This window comes from Loxodonta africana, chromosome 4, assembly GCF_030014295.1.
Source record: "Loxodonta africana isolate mLoxAfr1 chromosome 4, mLoxAfr1.hap2, whole genome shotgun sequence".
In the NCBI taxonomy this organism is placed as follows: domain Eukaryota; kingdom Metazoa; phylum Chordata; class Mammalia; order Proboscidea; family Elephantidae; genus Loxodonta; species Loxodonta africana.
This window is the reverse complement of record NC_087345.1, coordinates 191120266-191146134: the sequence shown is the minus strand read 5'-3', so window position 1 is coordinate 191146134 and position 25869 is coordinate 191120266. Positions and strand designations below refer to the sequence as shown.

The window sequence follows — 25869 nt, the reverse complement described above, 5'->3', positions numbered from 1 at the left end:
GGACATAAGCCTAGAAATCTAAGAAGCTCAACAAATGCCAAGTAGGATCCACACTGAGACACTTTATAATCAGGCTCCCAAAAGCTAAAAATAAGGAATTCTGAAAGTGATGAGAGAGAAGCAAATAGTGACATCCAAAAGAATTCCAACATTAAATGCCAGTTTCTCCTCAGAAACCACGAAGGCCAGAAGGCAATGGAATGATGTATCTAAAATGCTGAAATAGAGACGGAACCAACATGCCGTCCCTCTGCAGCAAAGACCTGAAAAACTACATAAAACAGATACAAATGTCAATCCTGGAACCCTAAGTACCAAACGAAGGATTAAGAACTGGATCAAGCTCCGAATGGAATAAGAAACTGACAGAGAACAGAGAACGAGGAGAGCTATGGAGTGGAGGCCCCATACCGGTTAACATGGCTGGATTTGCCAGTTTGGACCACAGCCACCAAAGAACTCAGACAGGGAGTACGAGAAGGCAACTTCACAGAGCTCCCAACAGGAGACAGAGCACCCAGTAACCAGGGATGCACGTTTTTCCACCCCACACCCTTCTTTGTATGAGGCCTTCGCTGCTTTCCAATGGGCCACAGTTGCTTGGCTGGAGACATGCTAGCTCACTGCCTCTGGGCTCTGCCGCACCTCTACCAGCTGGCCCCTGCAGTGCCATGTTTTTTTTTTGTTTGTTTGTGGTTTTATTCATATGTTTGTTTTTTGATTTTTTTTTTTTGGTTGTTTCTTTTCTCTCTCTTCCTTCCTTTCCTTTCTCCCATCCACCCAGCCCTGTGTGCCACCCCCAAATTCTTGGTGGGCTGTGCTGTACTGCATGACTGGAGAGCCTCTGGCACATGGCATCCCCAAGGCTGCACTGCTTCCACAGGCCAGCTCCCTCAGTGCCATATATTTTTCTTTATCTTTCCTTTTCTCCTTTTCCTTCTCCCTCCCATCTAGGCCCTGTGCTGCCTCTGCCCCTTCCTTACAGGCCATGCAGTGCCACCTGGTGAAGAGTCATCAGCTCGCCACCACCCCAACTCTGTCCCACCCCCAACAGCCAATGCCCCCTGACCTTTTTTTTTTTAGTTTTTAATATTTATTTATTTATTCTTATTTGTTTGATTGTTGGTTTCTTCTCTCTTTCCTTTCTTTCCTTTCCTTTCGCTTGTCCACCTAGCCCTGTGGGCCGCCCACACTGCTCAACAGGCTGAGTCACACCTCTCAGCCAGAGAGCCACCAGCACACAGCCTCACCAGGTCTGCCCCGCTCCCACTCACCAAATTTTACACACTGATATTTTACTTACATTTTTTCTTTGTATTTTTTTACTTCTTTTTTGCCTTTGTTTCTCTCTTTTCTTTCTCTTCTTTCACCTACCCACTTAGCTCTGCACACCACATCCTCTCCTTTCCTTCCTGCCTATCTGCACTGTGTGCTGAGTGCCACGCCCCTGAGGAATACCAACACACTCCCCTGGACCCCACCATACTGCCCACAGTTTGTGCCACCAACTACCCATCCCTGAGCCTCCACCCATGCTGGACCCACCTGCTGCACCATAGCTGAGTGACCGGCCCTACTTACCTGGACAAGGTGGTGAGAAGTATTGTGCCCACAGATGAGCAAGCAACAAAGCACACCCAGCCCACCTGCTCAGACATAACCAAATAAACCAAAAAAGCAGGATGAAACAATCAAATCTACTATCAATAAATGAAGACAATAATTCCCAAATGTCTTGGAGACAGCAGACAATTTTAAAAAATATAAGAAAACTGGAGAGGATGGCTCCAGAAAGTGACCAAAATAAAACACTAGTTTACCTTTTGCTAGAAGAAGAGGCACTGGAACTACCTGATAGGAAATTCAGAACTCTAATATCCAAGGTTCCCCAACAGATAAAGGAAAATACAGACAAAATAAGGAAAAAATGGACAAAATCATGGAAAAGACAGAAAAGCAATGGAAGAAATCAGGGAAATAATACAGGAACAAACTGTCAAAATAAATAACCAGAAATCATATAATAACAGCAGTTAGAAATCCAAAAGATAAACAAGATTTCAGAAATGAACTGTGCAATAGAAGGTTTTAGGAGAAAATTTGAAACAACAGAAGACAGGCTACCACTTTGAGGAAAAATCAGAGAAAAGAACAAGTTAAAATGAAGAAGTCTTGAGAACGATGTGGGCTACAAACAAAAGCAAAAACTTGCATGTGATTGGAGTTCCAGAACAGGGGGAAATAGCAGAAAAAGAGAGAGGATTGTTGACGACATAAAACTTCCTAATATGAAAGATGAAAAGCCGACTATCCGAGAAGCTCAACGAACCACATATAGGATAGACCCCAAAAGAAAATCACCAAGGCATGGCATAATCGCACTCGCTAAAACCAAAGACAAAGAAAGAATACTGAGACCAGCTTGAGAAAAATGAAAAGTGACATGCAACGGGAAAACAATGAGACTAATTTCTGATTACTTGCCAGAAAGAATGGAGTCAAGAAGGCAATGGGATGACATATACAAAATCTTGAAAGAAAAACTGCCAACCAAGCATAATATATCCTGCAAAGCTCTGGCTCAAATATGATGACTAAATAGGACATTTCCAGATAAACAGAAATTAAGGGAATATATAAAAACTAAACCAAACTTACCAGAATTATTAAAGGGAGTCTTTTGGTTAGAGAACCACAACATCAGACAGCATCCTGAATTTAGCACATAAGACAGCATCATTCAGATACCAACCTAGGTAATGAAATCTCAAGGGTAAAACAAACCTAAAAACTTTACAACAGGGAACCAGAGACGTCAATCTGTAAATGACAGAAACACACAACCTGCCCAAACTAACACAAACTGAAGTTGCAAAACTGAACAAATCCATAACAAGAGATTGAAAAGGTTAAAAAAACAAAAACAACAACAAAAAAACTCCAACAATAAAAGCACTGGCCCAGATGGCTTCACTAGAGAATTCTACCAAACATTCAGAGAAGAGTTTTTCCCAGTACCAGTCAAACTATTTCAGAACATAGAAAAGGAAGAGATACTTCCAAATTCATTCTTTGAAGCCAGCATAACCCTGATACCAAAACCAGGCAAAGGAATCACAGAAAAGAAAATTACAGACCCATGTCTCTCATAAAGATAGATGCAAAAATTCTAATAGAATTAAGCATCAGATTAAAAAATATATATATAAATAATACATCAAGAGGGATTCATACCAGGTATTCAAGGATAGTTCAGCATTAGAAAATCAATGTAATCCATCACATAAAAAAAAAAAAAATCACGTGATCATCTCAATCAATGCAGAAAAGGCGTTTGATAAAGTCCAACACCCATTCCTGTTAAAAATTCTCAATAAAATAGGCATAGAAGGGAAATTCAACAACATAATAAAGGACATTTATACAAAACCAACAGCCAACATCATTCTTAATGGAGAGAGGCTGAAAACATGCCCCTCGAGAACAGGAACAAGGCAAGGATGCCCTTTATCACCACTCCTGTTTAACACTGTGCTGGAAGTCCAAACTAGAGCAATAAAGCAAGAAAAAGAAATAAAGTGCGTTCAAGTTGGTAAAGAAGTAAAAAAGTCCCTATTTGCAGATGAGACAATAGTATACATAGAAAACCTGAAAGACTCCACGAGAAAAGTACTGGAACTAATAGAAAGATTCATCAGAGTAGCAGGACACAAAATAAACATGCAAAAATCAGTTTGATTTCTATACACCAATAAAGAGAACTACAAGAAGAAAATCAAGAAAGCAATACCATTTATAATAAAAAGGTATTTGGAATAAATCTAGCCAGGGATGTAAAAGATCTATACAAAGAAAACTAAAAACACTACTGCAAGAAACCAACAGAGACCTACATAAATGGAAAAACATACCATGCTCATGGATAGGTAGACTTGAAATTGTGAAAATGTCAATTCTACCCAAAGCAATCTACAAATGCAGTGCAATCCTGATCCAAATACCAACAGCATTCTTTAATGAGATGGAAACACTAATCATTAACTTTATATGGAAAGGAAAGAGGCCACGGATAAGTAAAGCACTATTGAAGAAGAAGAAAGGAGGAGAACTTGCACTACATGACCTCAGAACCTACTATACAGCTACGGTAGTCAAAACAGCCTAGTACAATGACAGACACATTGACCAATGGAACAGAACTGAGAGCCCAGGTATAAATCCATCCACCTATTGTCACCCCATCTTCAACAAAGGCCCAAAGTCCATCAAATGGGGAAAAGACAGTCTTCTAAACAAATGGTGCTGGCAAAACTGGATGTCCATCTGTAAAAAAATGAAACGACCCATACCTTACACTATGTACAAAAACTAATTCAAAATGGATCAAAAACCTAAATATAAACCAAAAGTTATACAGATTATAAAGAAAAAATAGGATCAACTCTAGAGGCCTTAATGCATGGCATTAACAGGATACAAACCATAACTAACAATACAGAAACACCAGAAGATAAGCTAGTTAACTGGGATCCTCTAAAAATTAAACACTTGTGCTTATCAAAAGACTTCACCAAAAGAGTAAGACATCCTACAGACTAGGAAGAAATTTGGGGCTATGACAAAGGTCTGATCTCTAAAGTCTACAGGAAAATCCAATACCTTTACTACAAAAAGGCAAATAATCCAATTAAAAAATGGACAAAGGATATGAACAGACACTTCACCAGAGAAGTGGCTAATAGATGCATGAGAGAAATTCAAGCAAAACTGCAGTGAGATACCATTTCACCCCAATGCTACTGGCATGAATCAAAAACAGAAAATAACAAATGTTGGAGAGGCTGTGGGGAGCTTGAAACTCTTATGCAGTGCTGGTGGGAATGCAAAATGGTACAACCATTTTGGAAAATGATATGGTGCTTCCTTAAAAAGCTAGAAATAGAAATACCGTATAATTCAGCAATTTCACTCCTAGGAATATATCCTGGAGAAATGAGAGCCATCACACAAACAGACATATTCACACCCATGTTCATTGCAGCATTGTTCACAATGGCAAAAAAATGGAAACAGCCTAGGTGCCCATCAACAGATGAATGGATAAACAAACTATGGTACATACACATAATGGAATACTAGGCATTGGTTAAGAACAATGATGAATCTGTGAAATATCTCACAACATGAATGAATCTGGAGGGCATTAAGGTGAGTGAAATAAGTCAACCACAAAAGGACAAATATTGTATGAGACTCCTGCTGTAAAACTCATGAAAAGGTTTACACACAGAAAGAAACAATCTTTGATGGTTAAGGGGGTGGGGGGGAAGGTGAGAGGGAAAAACACTTAACACACAACAGGTAAGTGGCAACTTTGGTGAAGGGTAGGACAGTACATAGTACTAGGGAAGCCAGCACAGCTTGTCCAAGGCAAGGTCATGGAAGCTTGCTCCACAGTCACATTCAAACTCCCTGAGGGACCAAATTACTAGGCTGGGGACTATGGGAGCCATGGTCTCAGGGAACATCTAGCTCAGTTGGCATAACATGGCTTGTAAAGGAAATGTTCCACATCCTACTTTGGTGAGTAGTTTCTGGGGTCTTAAAAGCTTGTGAGTGGCCATCTAATGTACTTCACTGGTCTCACTCTGTCTGGAACAAAGCTGAATGAAGAAAACCAAAGACAAGGGAAAGATTAGTCCAAAGGACTAATGGACCACAACTGCCACAGCCCTCCACAAGACTGAGTCCAGCACAACTAGATGGTGCCTGGCTACCACAACTGACTGTTCTGACAGGGATCCTAATAGAGGGTCCCAGACAGAGCTGAAGAAAAAATGTAGAACAAAATTCTAATTCACACACACACACACACACACACACAAATAGACCACACTTACTGGTCTGACAGAGACCAGAGAAACCCCGAGAGTATTGCCCCTGAATACCCTTATAGCTCAGTAATGAATTCACTCCTGAGGTTCATCCTTCAGCCAAAGATTAGACAGGCCGATAATACAAAATGAGAGTAAATGGACATGCCAGGCCAGGAGCAAGGACAAGAAGGCAGGAAGGGACAGGAAAGCTGGTAATGGGTAACCCAACTTTCAGAAGGGAAGTGTTGACATGTTTGTGGGGCTGGCAATCAGTGTCCCAAAACAATATGTGTATTGTTTGATGAGAATCTAGTTTGCTTTGTAAACCTTCATCTAAAGTACAATAAAACAAGTTAAAAATGAAAAGAAAAAAAAGAGCTGAAATAAAAGAATTGTCAACCAAGTTTTTGGTGAATCTGTTCTTCAGGAATGACTATGAAATTAAGACATGGATAAATAGAAGCTGCAAGAATTCATTTCTACAAGACTGGCTTTATAAAAAAGAGTGTCAGACAGGGAGGAAAGAACATTAGAAAATAACTGGAAGCTGCATATAGAAAGATGTCCAACCCCAAACCAAACTCATGCCCTCAAGTTGATTCTGAGTCACAGTGACCCCACTGAACAGAGTAGAACTGCTGCATAGGGCTCCCAAGGCTGTAAATCTTTATGGAAGCAGACTGCCACACCTTTCTTCTGTGGAGCAGCTGGCTGGGTTTGAACCGCCAACCTTTTGGTTAGCAACCAAGTGCTTAACCACTGGACTACCAGGGATCCGTAGAAAGATCTCCAGTAAAGGAAATTGTATGGGCATAAATAAGGGCAAGCTGTAAGATATTCTTACTTGATAACTCTAAAGATTATGCCCCTCCTACTTTATAATGAGAAATATATAAAAAATGTAGAGTACTGTACTCCACTAATGTAATTTTATTACATTAGCAGGCAGGTGATATATTACAATGTAACAGATGACAAAACATAAATGGAGGTGGAGGAACTACATGGGTATAGAGTTTCTGTATGTTACTGGAGTTAAATTGGAGTCAATTTAAACCAGGTCAAGATAAAAGCAAGATGTTAAGTGTAATATTTATGCTAACCACCAAAGAATCAAATAAAAAAATTATCTAAAAAATATACACAAATGAAATGGAGAGGTGAATCAACATGGTTAAATACAAAAAAGAAAAAGCAGAAAATTGCAAAAGTTGGTAGCATTAGATGTAATAAAGGACAAAGAAGACATAAGTCACACACACACACACACACACACACACACGTTAAAAGGTTATACACCATGACCAAATGGCATTACTCGCAGGAATTCAAGGGAAAATAAATCAATTTAATACCCACATCACTAGAACAAAGGAAAAGAACCACATGACCATTTCAATCAATGCAGAAAAGGCTTTGACAAAATCCAACACACTTTCATGATAAAAAACTCAACAAGATAGAAACATAAGGAAAATTCCTTAACTTGAAAAAGGGCACTTATGAAAAAACGACAGCAAACATCATACTTAACGGAAAAAGACTAAGAGCTTCCCCTTGTGATCAGGAACAAGGCAAGGATGCTCGCTCTCACCACTGCTATTCAATATTGTATTAGAAATTCTAGTCAGGACTATTAGGCATGAAAAAGAAAAGGAATTCGACTTGGGAAAGAAGATGTAAAACTACCCCTTTTTGCAGATAACAAGATCCTATGTATAGAAGACCCTACAGAATTGACAAGAAAGCTATTGTTGTTGTTGTTGTTGTTGTTGTTGTTGTTGTTGTTGTTAGGTGCTGAGGAGTCGGTTCCGACTCATAGCGACCCTATGCACAACAGAACGAAACACTGCCCAGTCTTGAGCCATCCTTACAATCGTTGTTATGCTTGAGCTCGTTGTTTCAGCCACTGCATCAATCCACCTCTTTTCCGCTGACCCTGTACTCTGCCAAGCATGATGTCCTTCTCCAGGGACTGATCCCTCCTGACAACATGTCCAAAGTATGTAAGACGCAGTCTCGCCATCCTTGCCTCTAAGAGGCATTCTGGCCGCACTTCTTCCAAGACAGATTTGTTCGTTCTTTTGGCAGTCCGTGGTATATTCAATATTCTTCGCCACCACCACAATTCAAAGGTGTCAACTCTTCTTCGGTCTTCCTTATTCATTGTCCAGCTTTCACATGCATATGCTGGGATTGAAAATACCATGGCTTGGGTCAGGCGCACCTTAGTCTTCAGGGTGACATCTTTGCTCTTCAACACCTTGAAGAGGTCCTTTGCAGCAGATTTGCCCAATACAATGCGTCTTTTGATTTCTTGACTGCTGCTTCCATGGCTGTTGATTGTGGATCCCAGTAAAATGAAATCCTTGACAACTTCAATCTTTTCTCCGTTTACCATGATGTTGCTCATTGGTCCCATTGTGAGGATTTTTGTTTTCTATATGTTGAGGTGTAATCCATACTGAAGGCTGTGGTCTTTGATCTTCATTAGTAAGTGCTTCAAGTCTTCTTCACTTTCAGCAAGCAAGGTTGTGTCATCTGCATAACGCAGGTTGTTAATGAATCTTCCTTCAATTGTGACGCCCGGTTCTTCTTCATATAGTCCAGCATCTCGTATTATTTGTTCAGCATACAGATTAAATAGGTATGGTGAAAGAATACAACCCTGACACACACATTTCCTGACTTTAAACCAATCAGTATCCCCTTGTCCTGTCCCTACAACTGCCCCTTGATCTATGTAAAGGTTCCTCATGAGCACAATTAAGTATTTTGAAATTTCCATTCTTTGCAGTGTTATCCATAGTTTGTTATGATCCGCACAGTCGAATGCTTTTGCATAGTCAATAAAACACAGGTAAACATCCTTCTAGTATTTTCTGCGTTCAGCCAGGATCCCTCTGACATCAGCAATGATATCCCTGGTTCCATGTCCTCTTTTGAAACCGGCCTGAATTTCTGGTAGTTCCCTGTCGATATACTGCTGCAGCCGTTTTTGAATGATCTTCAGCAAAATTTTGCTTGTGTATGATATTAACAATATTGTTCTATAATTTCCACATTCAGTTGGATCACCTTTCTTGGGAATCGGCATAAATATGGATCTCTTCCAGTCAGTTGGCCAAAAAGCTGTCTTCCATATTTCTTGGCATAGATGAGTGAGCACCTCCAGTGCTGCATCTGTTTGTTGAAATATCTCAGTTGATATTCCATCAATTCCTGGAGCCTTGTTTTTCGCCAGTGCCTTCAGAGCAGCTTGGACTTCTTCCTTCAGTACCATCGGTTCCTGATCATATGCCACCTCTTGAAATGGTTGAATATTGACTAATTCTTTTGGTATAATGACTCTGTGTATTCTTTCCATCTTCTTTTGATGCTTCCTATGTCGTTTGATATTTACCCCATGAAATCCTTCACTATTGCAACTCGAGGCTTGAATTTTTTCTTCAGTTCTTTCAGCTTGAGAAGTGCCGATTGTGATCTTCCCTTTTGGTTTTCCATCTGCAGCTCTTCGCACATATCATTATGATACTTTACTTTGTCTTCTTGAGAGGCCCTTTGAAATCATCTGTTCAGTTCTTTTACTTCATCAATTCTTCTGTTTGCTTTAGCTGCTCGATGCTCAAGAGCAAGTTTCAGAGTCTCCTCTGACATCCATCTTGGTCTTTTCTTTCTTTCCTGTCTTTTCAGTGGCCTCTTGCTTTCTTCATAGATGATGTCCTTGATGTTATTCCACAACTCGTCTGGTCTGCGGTCACTAGTGTTCAATGCGTTAAATCTATTCTTGAGATGTCTCTTAATTCAGGTGGGATATACTCAAGGTCATATTCTGGCTCTCGTGGAGTTGCTCTGATTTTCTTCAGTTTCAGCTTGAACTTGCATATGAGCAAGTGATGGTCTGTTCCACAGTTGGCCCCTGGCCTTGTTCTGACTGATGATATTGAGCTTTTCCATCGTCTCTTTCCACAGATGTAGTCAATTTGATTTCTGTGTGTTCCATCTGGTGAGGTCCATGTGTATAGTCGCCATTTACGTTGGGGAAAGAAGATATTTGCAATGAAGAAGTCGTTGGTCTTGCAAAATTCTATCATTCGATCTCCGGCATTGTTTCTATCACCAAGGCCATATTTTCCAACTACTGATCCTTCTTCTTTGTTTCCAACTTCCTCATTCCAATCGCTGGTAATTATCAATGCATCTTGATTGCATGTTTGATCAAATATCAGACTGCAACAGCTGATAAAGATTTTCTATTTCTTCATCTTTGGCCCTAGCGGTCGGGGCATAAATTTGAATAATAGTCGTATTAACTGGTCTTCCTTGTAGGCGTATGGATATTATCCTATCACTGACAGCGTTGTACTTCAGGATAGATCTTGAAATGTTCTTTTTGAGGATGAATGCAACACCATTCCTCTTTAAGCGGTCATTCCCAGCGTAGTAGACTTTATGATTGTCTGATTCAAAATGGCCAATACCAGTCCATTTCAGCTCACTAATGCCTAGGATATGGATGTTTTTGGTGATTTCCAATATCCTAGATTCGTACTTCGTACATTTCCAGGTTCTGATTATTAATGGATGTTTGCAGCTGTTTCTTCTCATTTTGAGTCATGCCACACCAGCAAATGAAGGTCTCGAAAGCTTTACTTCATCCACGTCATTAAGGTCAACTCTACTTTGAGGAGGCAGTTCTTCCCCAGTCATCTTTTGAGTGCCTTCCAACCTGGGGGGCTCATCTCCCAGCACTATATCAGACAATGTTCTGCTGCTATTCATAAGGTTTTCACTGGCTAATACTTTTCAGGAGTAGGCTGCCGGGTCCTTCTTCCTAGTCTGTCTTAGTCTGGAAGCTCAGCTGAAACTTGTCCTCCATGGGTGACCCTGCTGGTATCTGAATACCAGTGGCATAGCTTCCAGCATCACAGCAACACACAAGCCCCCACAGTACAACAAACCGACAGACATGTGGGGGCAGAAAGCTATTAGAGCTAATAAATGAATTCAGCTAAGTGGCAGTATACACTGTCGGCACACAAAAATCAGTAGGGTTTTTATATATTAGGAGCAAGCAATCTTAAAAGGAAATTAAGGGAACAATTCCATTTGCAATAGCATCTAAAAGAATACAATACTTAAGAATAAACTTAACCAGAGAGGTGAAAGACTTGTACACTAGAAATTATAAAATATTACTGAAAATGAAAGGTGATCTAAATAAATAGAAGGACATTCTGTACTTATGCATTAGAAGACTTCATATCGCCAAGATGTCAATACTACCTAAAGCAATCTAGATTCAATGCAATATTCATCAAAATTAGAACAACCTTCTTTGCTTAAATGAAAAGCCAATTCATAAATTTATATACAACTGCAAAGGGCCCCAAGTAGCCAATGCAATCCTGAAAAAGATCAGAGTAGAACATATTACAAAGCTACTGTAATCAAAATAGCCTTGTATAGACATATAGACCAAAAGAACAGTCTCTTTAATTAATGATACTGGGACAACTGAATTTCCAAAGCAATAGAATGAAGTTAGACCTATACGTCACACCATATGTGAAAACTAAATAAAAATGAATCAAAGACCTAAATGTACAACTTAAAGCCATTAAAAAAAAAAAAAAAACCAGAAGAAAGCATAGAAATAATGCTTTCAGCCCTAGTTTTTGACAATGGATTATTAGATATGACACTGAAAGCACAAACAACAAAAGAAAAATAGATAAACTGGACTTCATTAAAATTAAAAACTTTTGTGCATCAAATGACTTTGTCAACAAAGTGTAGCAACACCTCCAGAGTGGCAAAATATTTGGAAACCGTATATCCGATAGGGGTTAAATATCCAGAATATGTAACAAACTACTCTAACTCAACCACAAATAGACAAATAACCAAATCGAAAAAGGAGCAAAGGAATTGAATAGACATTTTATGCAAAAAGGCATACAAATGGTCAACAAGCACATGAAAAAATGCTCAACACCATTAGGGAAATGCAAATTAAAACCACAGTGAGATACAACTTCACCCCCACTAAGATGGCTATTATCCGAAAAATGGAAATCACCAATGTTGTCAAGGGTGTGGAGAAATCAGAACCCTCATCCGTTGCTGGTGGGAATGGAACAGCTGATATGGAAAACAGTTTGGCAGTTCCTCAAAATTTAGACAGAAGTACCAGCGATCTCAATACCAGTTCTTTTGGATATATACTTGTCCACCAGAATTCATTGCAGCACACTGTTCACAATAGCCAAAAGATGGAAACAACCTAAATGTCCACCAACAGATGAATGGATAAACAAAATGTGTAACATATGTACAATGGAATAGTATTCTGCCATAAGGAGAAATGAAGTCCTGATACATGCTACAACATGAGTGAATCTCAAAAACATTATATTAAGTCGATCGCATAAGGACAAATATTGTATAATCTCATTTACATGACTCATATCAACCCTATAGAACTGCCCCATAGGGTTTCCAAGGAGTGGGTGGTGGATTCAAACCACTAACCTTTTGGTTAGCAGCCAAGCTCTTAATCACTGTGACACCAGGGCTCTTTATGAAATACCTAGAATAGGCAAATGTACAGAGATCAAAGTTTAATAGCGGTCACCAGGGGTGAGAGAGAGGGAGAGAGGGAATCATTGTTTAGGAAACATTGAGTCTGTGTTTATGGTGATGGAAAATTTGGCAATGGGTATTGACGATGGCTGCACAACATGATTGATGTAATTGATGTCGCCGAGTTGAATGTGTGAAAAATGTTGAAATGGCAAATGTATTACGTATATTTTTTACAACAATAAAAAATTTTCAGTCTACATTTTAATATAGATTTGAATCAAAACCAAACATAACATACATCTTTAAAAATTTGCATATAAATTGTTTTTCCCTATAAAATTAATTTAAGACAAGTTAGAGGGCTTTACTTGTTAAATAGGAGAGAGTAAAATATGCCACAGTATGTGTAATGAATATTTTCACACAGACTATATTTTGAATCTGTATTGTATAACATTCAGTTATAATGATCCAAAATTTTAAGTTAAAATTTTTTATAATTTGTACACCATGGCAGTTTATAAATATGACCCTCATATTCTTTAATATTTCTTCCAGTCAAGAGGAGGGATTTATATATCCTCCTCTTGAATTTGTCTGACTTGGAACTCTTTCCATGAATATAAGAAGGTGGAAAAGGTGCTGTATGCCGTCTGAGGCTAGTGAGGAAAGACCACACAGCTTCTTCCTGACTTTCTTGGGATGCCCACTCTGTAGAAACTTTATCTCAAGATGCTCTCTCTCAGAGCCCAGCTGCCAGGCTGTGAGAAGCTCAAGCCACAGGAGAGGCCACACGTAGATCCTCTGGCCAACAGCCCTGGCCGAGGTGGCCAAGCGAGTAAAGAGGCCTGTAGGTGATTCCATCTCTCTGCTGTTGTAGTTGCTTGCACCTATTGGAAACTTCCTAACTGGGACCCTGGAAATTGTGAAGCAGAAACAGGCCATCCCCACTGTGATCTCTCTGAATTCCTGACCCCTCAAAAACCTGTGATCATAATAAATGGCAGTTTTTTTAAGCCACTAAATTTTAGAGTATTTATTATTATGCAGCAGTAGATAATAACTAGAGCATATACAAAGCAAAAAAATGATTTAATAATATTCTAAAGAGGGATTAGGTTTCCAGAAAGATTGAAAAATACTGTTCTGGGAAAAGAAGAAACCATGCAAATATCTGTGTACCAGGCAGGCTATAAAGCATTGAGCCTAGTTTCACTTTTAAAAACTTTCTCACAATACTCACCCTTCAAAACCTGTAGTCCATTAGTTTTGTAGCAGTGTCTGCTTATAACCTTAAAAAATTTTATAGATCACTATTGAGCATTGAGGTTGTGTTTATAAAAAGGATATATAATTAAGGACTATCTGTATGAGATCAAATTGACAATAGCAATTTGGAAGATTAGGTAGGAATCTTAGGGAGCAGTGAGTTTATATTAACGGGGGAGGAACAACTCGAAAAGGAGGGCGAGAATGATTGTACAACTTGAAGAATGTAATCAGTGTCACTAACTGCACATGTAGGAACTGTTGAATTGGTGTATGTTTTGCTGCGTATATTCTCAACAACAACAAAATAAATACATTTTTTTTAGAAAGGGTGTATAATGTATTCATGAAAAGATTAAAGAATTTTCTTTTTTAATAAAGCAAATTTTGCTGTAGAATTGGTTTTCTATTTGGTAGACTAAACACCATGTGTTTTTGCAGCTCAGGAAGCTGATGATGAGGTGTATGAAAAACTGCTTAAGGGAGAAAGAGGCTTAAACAAAAAAGAAAAACTTCTTCTGAAAAAACGTCGCCTAGCCCTAAGTCTTGAAGTCAATAGTAAGTATATTGTTAATATCCTAAGACAGCTTCTTAATTGTATTGGCAGAAGAAATATATTCCTTATTTCATGAATTTTATCAATCTTGTTTATATATTTATTTATAACAGATTTATTGAGATATGATTCACATACCATAAAACTGACCCCTATAAGTGTACAATCCATTGGGTTTTAGTATATTCATATAGTTGTGCAACTACCTCCTTTTAGAACATTTTCATCACATCACCACACCCATTAGCAGTCAATCTGCATTCCACTCTCCCCCAACCACTGGTAACCAGTAATCTTTTCTCTGTGTTATTTGCCTTTTATGGACATTGCATATAAATGTAATCATACAGTATGTGGCCTTTTGTATCTGACTTCTTTTACTTACCATACTGTTTTCTGGATTCTTCCATGTTATAGCATGTATCAGTACTCCATTGCTTTTCATGGCTAACTAATATTCCATTGCATGGATATACCATGTTTTGTTTATCTATTCATCAGCTGACAGACACTTCAGTTGTTTCAATTTTTTGGCCATTGCTGTTGTGAACATTCCTTTACAGGTTTTTGTGTGGACATTTGCTTTTATTTCTCTTTGGTAAATACTAGGGCAAGAATTGCTTGGTCACGTGTTAAATCTTTAACATTTTGAGGAACTGCGAGCACCCTAGAAAATCAATTGATTCTAAATACAAAGGTTTATTTCTGAATTTGCAATGCTATTCCATTGATCTGTATGCCAATTATTATGCCATTACCACACTCCTGAGGTTCACCCTTCAGCCAAAGATTGTTGTTGTTGTTAGGTGCCGTCGAATTAGACAGGCCCATGGAACAAAAAGAGACTAAATGGGCACACCAGCCCAGGGGCGAGGATAAGAAGGCAGGAGTGGACAGGTAAGCTGGTAATGGGGAACCTAAGGTCAGAAAGGGGAGAGTGTTGACATGTTGTGGGATTGGTAACCAATGTCATAAAACAGTATTCATATTAATTGTTTAATGAAGAAGCTAGTTTGCTCTGTAAACCTTCATCTAAAATACAATTAGAAAATAAATAAAAAAGAAAATTCGGATTAAACAAAAGAAGTTGAATTGATTTTTGTAAGCTGCAACCTTGCTGAATTCATTTATTAGTTTTAATAGTTGTGTGTGTTTGGATTCCTTAGGATTTTCTACATACAAGATCATGTCATCTGCAAATAGTTTTATTTCTTCCTTTCCAATCCAGATACCTTTTTTCCTTCCTTTCCCCCCTCCCTCCCTCCTTTCCTTCCTTCCTTTTTGTCTAATGGCCCTGACTAGAAACATCATTACAATTTTGAACAAAAGTGACACAAGTGGTAATTTTTGTCTTGTTCCTGATGTAGGTCTGATCTACTAGCAATAAATTGTCTAAATTTTTATCTGGGAATATCTTAATTTCTGTTTTATTTTATTTAAAGGTAGCTGTTCTGGATATAGAATTCTTCATTGACAGTCTTTTTCTTTAAGCATCTTCAATATGTCGTCTCGCTGCCTTCTGATATCTGTGGTTTCTGATGAAAAATGAGCTGTTATCCTTATCGGAGATTTTTCAACCTAGTGTACTGCTTTTCTTTTGCTGCTTCCCAGATTTTCTTGGTTTATGTCTTTTGAAGTTTGACTATAAAGTGTGTAGGTGTGGATCTCTTTGAGTTTATCCTACTTGGGGTTTCTTGAGCTTCTTGGATGAAAAGGTTATGTTTTTCTCTTTCTAGGATGTCCGTTGTGCATATATTGGTACTCTTGATGGTTTTCCACAGGCCTCTGAGGTTCTTTTCTTCATTCTTTCTGTTCCTCAGACTGTATAATATCAATTTACCTGTGCTCAATTTTATTGATTCTTTTTTTACCTTTTCAAACCACCTTTAATTCTTTTTATTTGTTATTGTGATCTTCAATGCCGTAATTTCTATTTGTTTTTTTTTTTATAATTTCTATCTAGTTATTGATACTCTGTAATTGATGAGACATCATCCTCATAATTTCCTTCAGTTCTATACATAACTTTTTTCTTTAGTTATTTGAACATATTTATAATAGCTGATTTAAATTTTTTATCTTGTAAGTCCTCAGGACAGTTTCTATTGACTGCTTTTTTACCTATGTGTATTGGCCATAGTTTTTTCTTTCTTTGTGTGTCTCAATTTTTTGTTGAAAACTAGACATTTAAAACAATATAATATTCAGCTCTGGAAAGCAGATTATTGACTCTCTTCAGAGTTTGTTGTTGTTCTCATTTGTTTGATTGTTAAGTGAGTTCCCTGAACAAATTCTTTGACATCTGTGTTCTTTGTTGTGTGCAGCCACTAAAGCCTCAGCTAATGACTGGACAGAGGTTTCCTAAAAGTCTTGAACCGGTAAGTCTCCCAGCCTTTGCCAAGGATTGTGTGTGTGTGTGTTGGGGCATGGCTTCAACATCCAGGCAGACAGTTTACAACTTTGCCTTAGCCTTCACTTCCTGCTTGCTCTGAGCCTCAAGATCAGCCAGAGGTGAGAGAATGCGTGTTCTTAGGTCTTTTCCTAGGCATGTGCATAGCCAGGCTTGGCCTTCTAGGTTCCAAGGAATAGACACTTCATTCCACAGTTTTTGTTTTTAAGTTGTTCTGGTCATCCTCTTATTAATCCAACTAATAATACTGTATCAGGCAGCTGTTGTCCTAAACAGTTGCCTCTAATTTTCCTGACAAATGCCCTGGGAATAGGCTGTTACGCAAACAGTGAGATCAAATAAAGGAAAACTCTGACTAGGAGTTTTTCATCAAGCTGCCAAGCAGATAAAAGAATGACTGTTCTTTGAGGTTAGGGCTTCTGGAGGTCTCCAAACACATTTCACCCCCTCTAGCAGCTGCTGCAATCTGAAATTGATCAAGTGCAAAATCAAGGTGCATTGATAATACTGGTGATTGGAATGCAAATGTTAGAAATGAAGAAGGATCAGTAGTTGGAAAATAAGGCCTTGGAGACAGAACAGTGACATTGGAGATTGCATGACAGAATTCTGCAAGACCAATAACTTATTCAAAGGAAATATATATATTTTTTAGCAACACAGTTGACACCTATGCACATGGACCTCTCTGCATGTTTCACACAGGAATTAAATCTACTACAACTGTGGAAAGAAATGATGGAGAAGTTCAGAATCATAAGTCAAGACAAAACCAGGGACTAAGTGTGGAACAGACCATTGGTTGCTCATGTGCAAGTTCAACTTGAAGTTGAAGAACATCAAAACAAGTCCATGAGAGCCAACGTTCAATCTTGAATACAATTCCTACTGAATTTACATACCATCTCAAGGCTAGATTTGAAACAAAATGGGTGTCATTAGAGACTCTGAAAATTTCTCTTGAGCACAGGGTTGCTAAAGAGAATGGAAGAAATGAGGAAGTAAAACAGCTGAATAGAAGATTTCAAAGGGGATTGGAGAATGCAAGGTAAAGTATTATAATGAAATGTGCAAAGACCTGGAGTTAGAAAGCCAAAAGGGAAGAACACGATTGGCATTCCTCAAGCTGAATGAACTAAAGATACCATTCAAGCCTTGAGTTGCATTACTGAAAGATTTTGTGGGCAAAAAAAAAAAAAAAAAGGAATGACACAGAATGTGTCAAAAGAAGATGGAAGGAATACACAGAGTCTCTGTACCAAAAAGAACTGGTCAACATTCAAGCGTTCTAGGAGGCAGCATATGATCAAGAACTGCTGATAGTTAAGGAAGGAATTCAAGCTGCTCTGAAGGCATTGACAGAAGCGTGGCTCCAGGAATTGATGTAATATGAGTCGAGGTGTTTCAACAAACAAATGCAATGCTGGAAGTGCTTACTCATTTATGCCAAGATATTTGGAAGACAGCTACCTGGCCAAATGACTGATCCATGTAAATAAAGGTTACCCATTCCAAATAAAGACGATCAAATGAAATGCAGAAATTATTGATCAATATCATTAATATTACATGCTAAAAAAAAAATCTGCTGAAGATAATTGAAAAATGACTGCAACTATACATTGATAGGGAACTGTCAGAAGTTCAAGTTGGGTTCAGAAGAGGACATGAAACAAGTGATATCACTGCTGTTGTCAAATGGATCTTGGCCAAAAGCAGAGAGTACCAGAAAGATGTTTATCTGTGTTTTAGTGACCATGCAAAGGCATTTGTGTGGATCATAACACGTTACGGATGACCTTATGAAGAATGGGAATTCCAGGACTCTTAATTGGGCTCGTGTAGAACCTGTACATGGATCAAGAGGCAGTTGTTTGAAGAAAACAAGGAGATGCTATGTGGTTCCAAATTGGAAAATGTGTGTGGCAGGGTTGCATTCTTTCACTTTACTTATTCAATCCGTTTGCTGAACAAATAATCAATGAATCTGGATTATCTGAAGAACGTGGCATCAATTTGTGATATGTTGGTGACACAACCTTGCTTGCTGAAAATGAAGATGACTTGAAGCACTTACTGATTAAAGTAAAAACCTACAGCCTTCAGTATGAATTACACCTTTTTATATTTTTGATTTTGCTGTTTTATTTGGCTTTGTCTGGATAGAAGCCAGAGATATAGACAGGATTTTGGCAAGAGAAGGAATGTATCACAAGATTATTTTATTTTTTTAGTTTCAAAAACTTTTTTTCTTTTCTAGAGGCTTACTCTTTTCTGTTCAACAGCCTCATTTTGCAGCTGAAATTTTGAGATCTGTGAAAGGAAAGGGACTTTTACTTAGTCACAAAGTCACTTAAGATTAGGACTAGGCTCAGATGTTCCCAGGTAATTGAATGACCCTGACAAAGGAACATATGGTAGCCAAGTTCCCTAAAAGCAAAACAAGCAGGAACAGGCTGTCCTTGTCTATGCATAGGTCTTAGCTCTAAGTTATCTGGAAAATTCCTCAATCTGTCCATTGTCAGTGGGGTTCAGCCAGATGGGGTGAACATCCGCTCTCTCTGGTGGCTCAAGAAAGCTGTATTACTATGCTATTATCATCTCACTACTTGGGAAGTGAAAGCTGAGAGCCCACTGGTGCTTTTTGAGAGTGCACAATACTTCTGGAAAGTTCTATGATCTCTCCTGCTGATGGTTGTCAAGAATATCAGATGCCAGGAATGGAAAAGCCAGCTTACTGGCTTCGAAAAGATAAGAATTTGATGTAAATGACTCTAAGAAACACGGTTTGGACAGAATTTTTAGGCTGAATGTAAAGAAAATGAAAGTGTTCCCAACTGGATTGATAAAAGACTCATGATAAAAGAAGAAGCAATTGAAGTTGTAATGATTTCATACTACTTGGATTATGATTAATGCCCACGAAAGTAGCAGTCAAGAAATTAAATGATGTATTGCACTGGGCAAATCTGCTGCAAAAGACCTCTTCAAAATTTTAAAAAGCAGATGTCACTTTGATCACTGAGGTACACCTAACCAATCTTTCTTTTTTGGTTGCTTCATATGCATGTGAGATCTGGACAAATAAAAAGGAAGACGGAAGAATTGATGCATTCTAATTGTGGTGTTGGCAAAGATTATTAATATATCATGGACTTCCAGAAGAACAAATTAGTCCTAGGAGAAATACAACCAAATGCTTCTTAGAAGCAAGGATGAAAAGACTTTGGCTTGCTTACTTTGGGCACGTCATCAGAAATGACCAATTGCCGGAAAAGAACATCATGTTTGGTAAAGAAGAGGGTAAGCGAAAATGAGAGAAACCCTCAGTGAGATGGATTGACACAATAGCCACAACAATGGGCTCAGAATTGCCAAAAAAAATACTGCAAACGTGAGGATGGCGCAGGCTGGGCCGTGTTTCATTCTCTTATACGTAAGGCCTCCTTGAGTCAGAGCTGAATTTTTGGCAACCAGTAACAACATTGGCTGCTAGCTTCTGGTTGTTGTAACTACAGTAGTTGCGAGGCTGTTGGCTTATAACTTTGGAGCTCGGGAGAGGGAAATGGGATTTAGAGCAAATTCACATCCTAAAAACTTGCTGTTGTTACTGAAAATCAGTCATTAAAAAAAATGCCTTTAATTAAATCCCAGATCACTGAAATACTGATTTTGACCATTTTTGCCAATGGAGGAGATTTACGGTAATCCATTGTAGAAGTGCTTCTCATGAGTGCTAGTTTGACTGATGATTATTGTCACGACTTTTTGTTTCTGTTTACCTGTTAAATTTTTCCCTATATTTTTTAATCTAATTATTTTAAGCTCATTTCTCATAAGCAGTGTGTAGTTCAATTTTATTAATGAAACGCATATAGTAACTGTTCATTTCGTCTATTAACACAGAATTTAAACTATTTGCCAAAACAAATAGGTTTGATCTTTTTTTTTTTTTTGCTTTGTGTTCAGATGCTTTTTCGCAGTTTTCTTTGTTTATGGTCATATGGACAGTGTTTTGTTTCCTTGTCTTTCCACCCCAGGGATTACAAAGATACAATTTTTTTAAATGAAAATCTGTATTTTTAATTCAGAGGTAATACATATTCACTGTAATAAATCCAAACATTGCAAAAGCGTATAAGATAAGATGAAAGTCCTTTCTTTCCTCTCTTCCTTCTCCTCAATGACACTATCCAGTGGCTGATATTGTTGACAACTGAATGTGTATCCTGTCAGAAAGTGTCATATGCATATATAAACTCTATGCATATGTGAATTTTTTTCCTGATCAAAATGGGGTATTTTTTCTTTCGCCTCCTATGTTTATCAAAATGTTGTTGTTAGGTGCCATTGATTTGGTTCTGACCCATAGCAAATGTATGTACAACAGACCGAAACACCACCCTGTCCTGTGCCATCCCCACAATCGTTGTTATGCTTGAGACTGTTGTTGCAGCCACTGTGTCAATCCATCTCATAGAGGGTCTTCCTCTTTTTTTTTTTTAAATAATTTTTATTGTGCTTTAAGTGAAAGCTTACAAATCAAGTCAGTCTCTCACATATAAACTTATATATACCTTACTACATACTCCCACTTACTCCCCCCCTAATGAGTCAGCCTGCTCCCTCCTTCCAGTCTCTCCTTTGGTGACCGTTTTGCCAGTTCCTAAACCCTCCCATCTCCCCTCCAGACAGGAGATGCCAACATAGTCTCAGGTGTCCACCTGATGCAACTAGCTCACTCCTCATCATCATTTCTCTCTCCAACCCATTGTCCAGTCCAGTCCATGTCTGATGAGTTGTCTTCGGGAACGGTTCCTGTCCTGGGCCAACAGAAGGTTTGGGGACCATGACTGCCAGGATTCTTCTAGTCTTAGTCAGACCATTAAGTCTGGTCTTTTTATGAGAATTTGGGGTCTGCATCCCACTTTTTTTTTTTCTAATCCCACTGTTCTCCTGCTCCCTCAGGGGTTCTCTGTTGTGCTCCCTGTCAAGGCAGTCATTGATTGTGGCTGAGCACCATCTAGTTCTTCTGGTCTCAGGGTGATGTAGTCTCTAGTTGAGGGTCTTCCTCTTTCTCTGTGGTTCTCTACTTTGCCAAGCATGATGTCCTTCTCCAGGGACTGATCCCTCCTGACAACATGTACAAAATATGTGACATAGTTTCACCATCCTTGCTTCTAAGGAGTATTCTGGTTGTACTTCTTCCAAGACAGATCTTCATTCTTTTGGCAGTCCATGGTACATCCAATATTCTTTGCCAACACCACTATTTAAAGGCATCAATTCTTCGTTATTGCTTATTCATTGTCTAGCTTTTGTACGGCTGAAAATGTCGTGGCTTGGGTTAGGTGCATCTTAGTCTTCAAGGTGGTATCTTTACTTTTCAACATTTAAAGAAGTCTTTTGCAGAAGATTTGTCCAATGAAATTCGCCATTTGGTACCTTGACTGCTGCTTGCCTGGGTGTTTATTGTGGATCCAGGTAAAATGAAATCCTTGACAACTTCAATCTTTTCTCCATTTATCATGATGTTGCTTATTAGTCCAGTTGTGAGGATTTTTGTTTTTTTAGGTCAAGGTGTAATTCATACTGAAGGCTGTGGTCTTTGATCTTCATCAGTAAGTACTTCAAGTCCTCTTCCCTTTCAGCAAAAAAGGTGGTGTCATCTGTATAACACAGATTGCTGATGAGTCTTCCTCTGATCCTGATGCCCCATGCTGCTTAATATAGTCTAGCTGCTCTGATTATTTGCTGAGCATACAGATTGAATGAGTGTGGTGAAAGGATACAACACTGACACACGCCTTTCCTGACTTTAAACCATGCTGTATCCCCTTGTTCTGTTGGAATGACTGCTTCTTGATCTATGTACAGGTTCCTCATGAATGCTCTTAAGTGTTGAGGAATTCCCATTCTTCCCAATGTTATCCATAATTTGTTGTGATCCATTATAGTTGAATCCCTTTGCATAGTCAATAAAACACAGGTAAATATCTTTCTAATACTCTCTGCTTTTATCCAGGATCCATCTGACATCAGCGATGATATCCCTTGTTCCATGTCCTCTTCTGATCCAGCTTGAATTTTTGGCAGTTCCCTCTTGATATACTGCTGCAGCTGCTTTTGAATGATCTTCTGCAAAATTTTACTTGCGTGTGGTATTAATGATATTGTTTGATAATTTCCACATTCTGTTGGATTACCTTTCTTGGAAAGAGGCATAAATATGGATCTCCTCCAGTCGGTTGACCAGGTAGCTGTCTTCCAAATTTCTTGGCATAGATGAGTGAGCACTTCCAGCGCTACATCCATTTGTTGAAACATCTCGATTGGTATTCCATCAATTCCTGGAGCCTTGTTTTCTTTGCCAATGCCTTCAGTGCTGCTTGAACTTATTCCTTCAGTACCATCAGTTCCTGATCATATGCTACCTCCTGAAATGGTTGAATGTCATCCAGTTCTTTTTGATACAGTGACTCTGTGTATTCCTTCCATCTTCGTTTAATATTGTAGAATCCTCCAATATTTCAACTCAAAGCTTGAATTTTTTCTTCAGTTCTTTCAGCTTGTTCTTCCCTTTCAGTGTTCTAACACCAGGTCTTTGCACATATCATTATAAAACTTTACTTTGTCTTCTCGAGCCACCGTTTGAAATTTCTGTTTTGCTCTTTTACTTCATCATTTTTCCAGTTTGCTTTAGCTACTTGACGTTCAAGAGCAAGTTTCAGAGTCTCTTCTGACATCCATTTTGTTTTTTTTTCTTTCATTCCTGTCTTTTTAATGACCTCTTGATTTCTTCATGTATGTTGTCCTTGATGTCACTCCACAACTTGTATGGCCTTTGGTCATTAGTGTTTCAACGCATCAAATCTGTTCTTGAGATGGTCTCTAAATTCAGGTGGGATATACTCGAGGTTGTACCTTGGCTTTTATGGACTTATTCTAATTTTCTTCAGCTTCAACTTGAACTTGCATGTGAGCAACTGATTGTTCCACAGTTGACCCTGGCCTTGTTTTGACTGATGATATTGAGATTTTCCATCAGGTCTTTCCTCAGATGTAGTCCATTTGATTCCTGTGTATTCCATCCGGCGAGGTCCACTTGTATAGTCGCCGTTCATGTTGTTCAAAAAAGGTATTTGCAATGAAGAAGTCATTGGTCTTGCAAAATTCTACCATGCGATCTCCGACATCATGTATACCACCAAGGCCATATTTTCCAGCTACCTATTCTCCTACTTTGTTTCCAACTTTCGCATTCAAATCACCAGTAATTATGAATCCATCCTGATTGCATGTTCGACCAATTTCAGACTGCAGAAGTTGGTAAAAAATCTTCAATTTCTCTATCTTAGTGGTTGGTGCATAAATATGATAATAGTCGTATTAACTGATCTTCCTTGTAGGCATATGGATATTATCCTATCACTGACGGTGTTGTACTTCAAGATAGATCTTGAGAAGTTCTTTTTGACGATGAATGCAATGTTGTTCCTCTTCAAGTTGTCATTCCTGGCATAGTAGACCATGTGATTGTCCAATTCAAAATGCCCAATACCAGTCCATTTCAGCTCACTGATGCCTAGGATATTGATGTTTATGCATTCCATTTCATCTTTGATGATTACCAATTTTCCTAGCTTCATACTTCATACTTTCCACCTTCTGATTATTAGTGGATGTTTGCAGCTATTTCTTCTCATTTTGAGTTGTGCCACATCAGGAAATCAAGGTCCTGAAAGCTTGACTTCATCCATGTCATTAATGTCGACTCTACTGTGAGGAGGCAGCTCTTTCCCAGTCATATTTTGAGTGCCTTCTAACCTGAGGCACTTGTCTTCTAGCACTATATCTAACAATGTTCTGCTTCTGTTCTAAGGTTTTCACTGGCTAATTCTTTTCAGAAGTAGACCACTAGGTCATTTTTCCTAGTCCGTTTTAGTCTGGAAGCTCAGCTGAAACCTGTCGACCATGCATGTGTGTCTCTGCTGGTATTTGAATACTGGTGGCATAGCTTCCAGCATCACAGCAAGACACAAACCCCTAGTGTATGACAAACTGACAGAACATATGCAATATACATTCACAAATATGTGCATAGACATACTTTAGAAATCATGAGTTTTCACTGACAACTTCAATTTCAGTCCATCCCAACATGGCTCCCTCTTGCCTTCCTCCATTTCATATGTGTACATCCTTTCTTCCACAGAGTGATTCTGTCTTTGAACAACATTGTCTTAGTCATCTAGTACTGCTATAGCAGAAATACCACAGATGGATGGCGTTAATAAAGAGAAGTTTATTCTCTCACAGTCCAGTAGGCTAGAAGTCTGAATTCAGGATGCCAGCTCCAGGTAAGGCTTTCTCTTTCTGTCAGCTCTGGAGGAAGGTCTTTGCGATGCATCAGTCTTCCCTTAGTCTGGGAGCACCTCAGTGCAGGAACCTCAGGTCCAAAGGACACACTCTGCTCCCAGCACTGCTTTCTTGGTAGTATGAGGTCCTCAAATCTGCTCGCTTCCCTTTCCTTTTTATCTCTTGAGAGATAAAATGTGGTGCAGGCCACACTCCAGGGAAACTTCCTTTACGTTGGATCAGGAATGTGACCTGGGTAAGGGTGGTGTTACAATTCCACCCTAATCCTCTTTAATATAAAATTAAAATCACAAAATGGAAGACAACCACAGAATACTGGGAATCATGGCCTAACCAAGTTGATACACACATTTTTGGGGGGACATAATTCAATCCATGACAAAAGTCAACATATTTACTAATTTTCTTCTTACTATAATGCTTTTGTTATGTTTCAGAATTTCTTACTCCTACCATTACAAAAACAAACCTATTAAAAAAGTTTCATGATTTCTTTGCAGTTCTATTACTCACACTCTTGCCCAAAATTGAGGGCATAGGTAAGTTACTATATTCGTGAGTTAATTGATTTAGTGCTTTTTTTTTCCTTCACTAGTTTAATTTGTTTAAATTTGCTTTAAGTTTTAGTTCAGCTTCTTATCCTTATTGTTTTAATTTTACTTTTGAAATATGTAAAACATTAACCTACTTCCGAAAGTAATATGCAAAAAAATACATAGAGAAATATTATTCCCTCCTACATCCCTCTTCTCTGATTCCCCCGGTTCTCCGCTTCTCCTCTTGTGGATAAC

At 38.6% G+C, this 25869-nt stretch overlaps 1 protein-coding gene across 1 annotated transcript in view; it reads left to right on the top strand.

The window, feature by feature from the left end:
• CCDC7 (coiled-coil domain containing 7) overlaps nt 1-25869 on the top strand; it is a 415568-nt gene that overhangs the window by 153877 nt on the left and 235822 nt on the right. The window contains exons 18-20 of the mRNA XM_064285199.1: nt 13182-13314; nt 14175-14291; nt 25516-25617. Coding sequence (XP_064141269.1) covers nt 13182-13314; nt 14175-14291; nt 25516-25617 — 352 coding nt within the window. The remainder of the gene's footprint in view (nt 1-13181; nt 13315-14174; nt 14292-25515; nt 25618-25869) is intronic.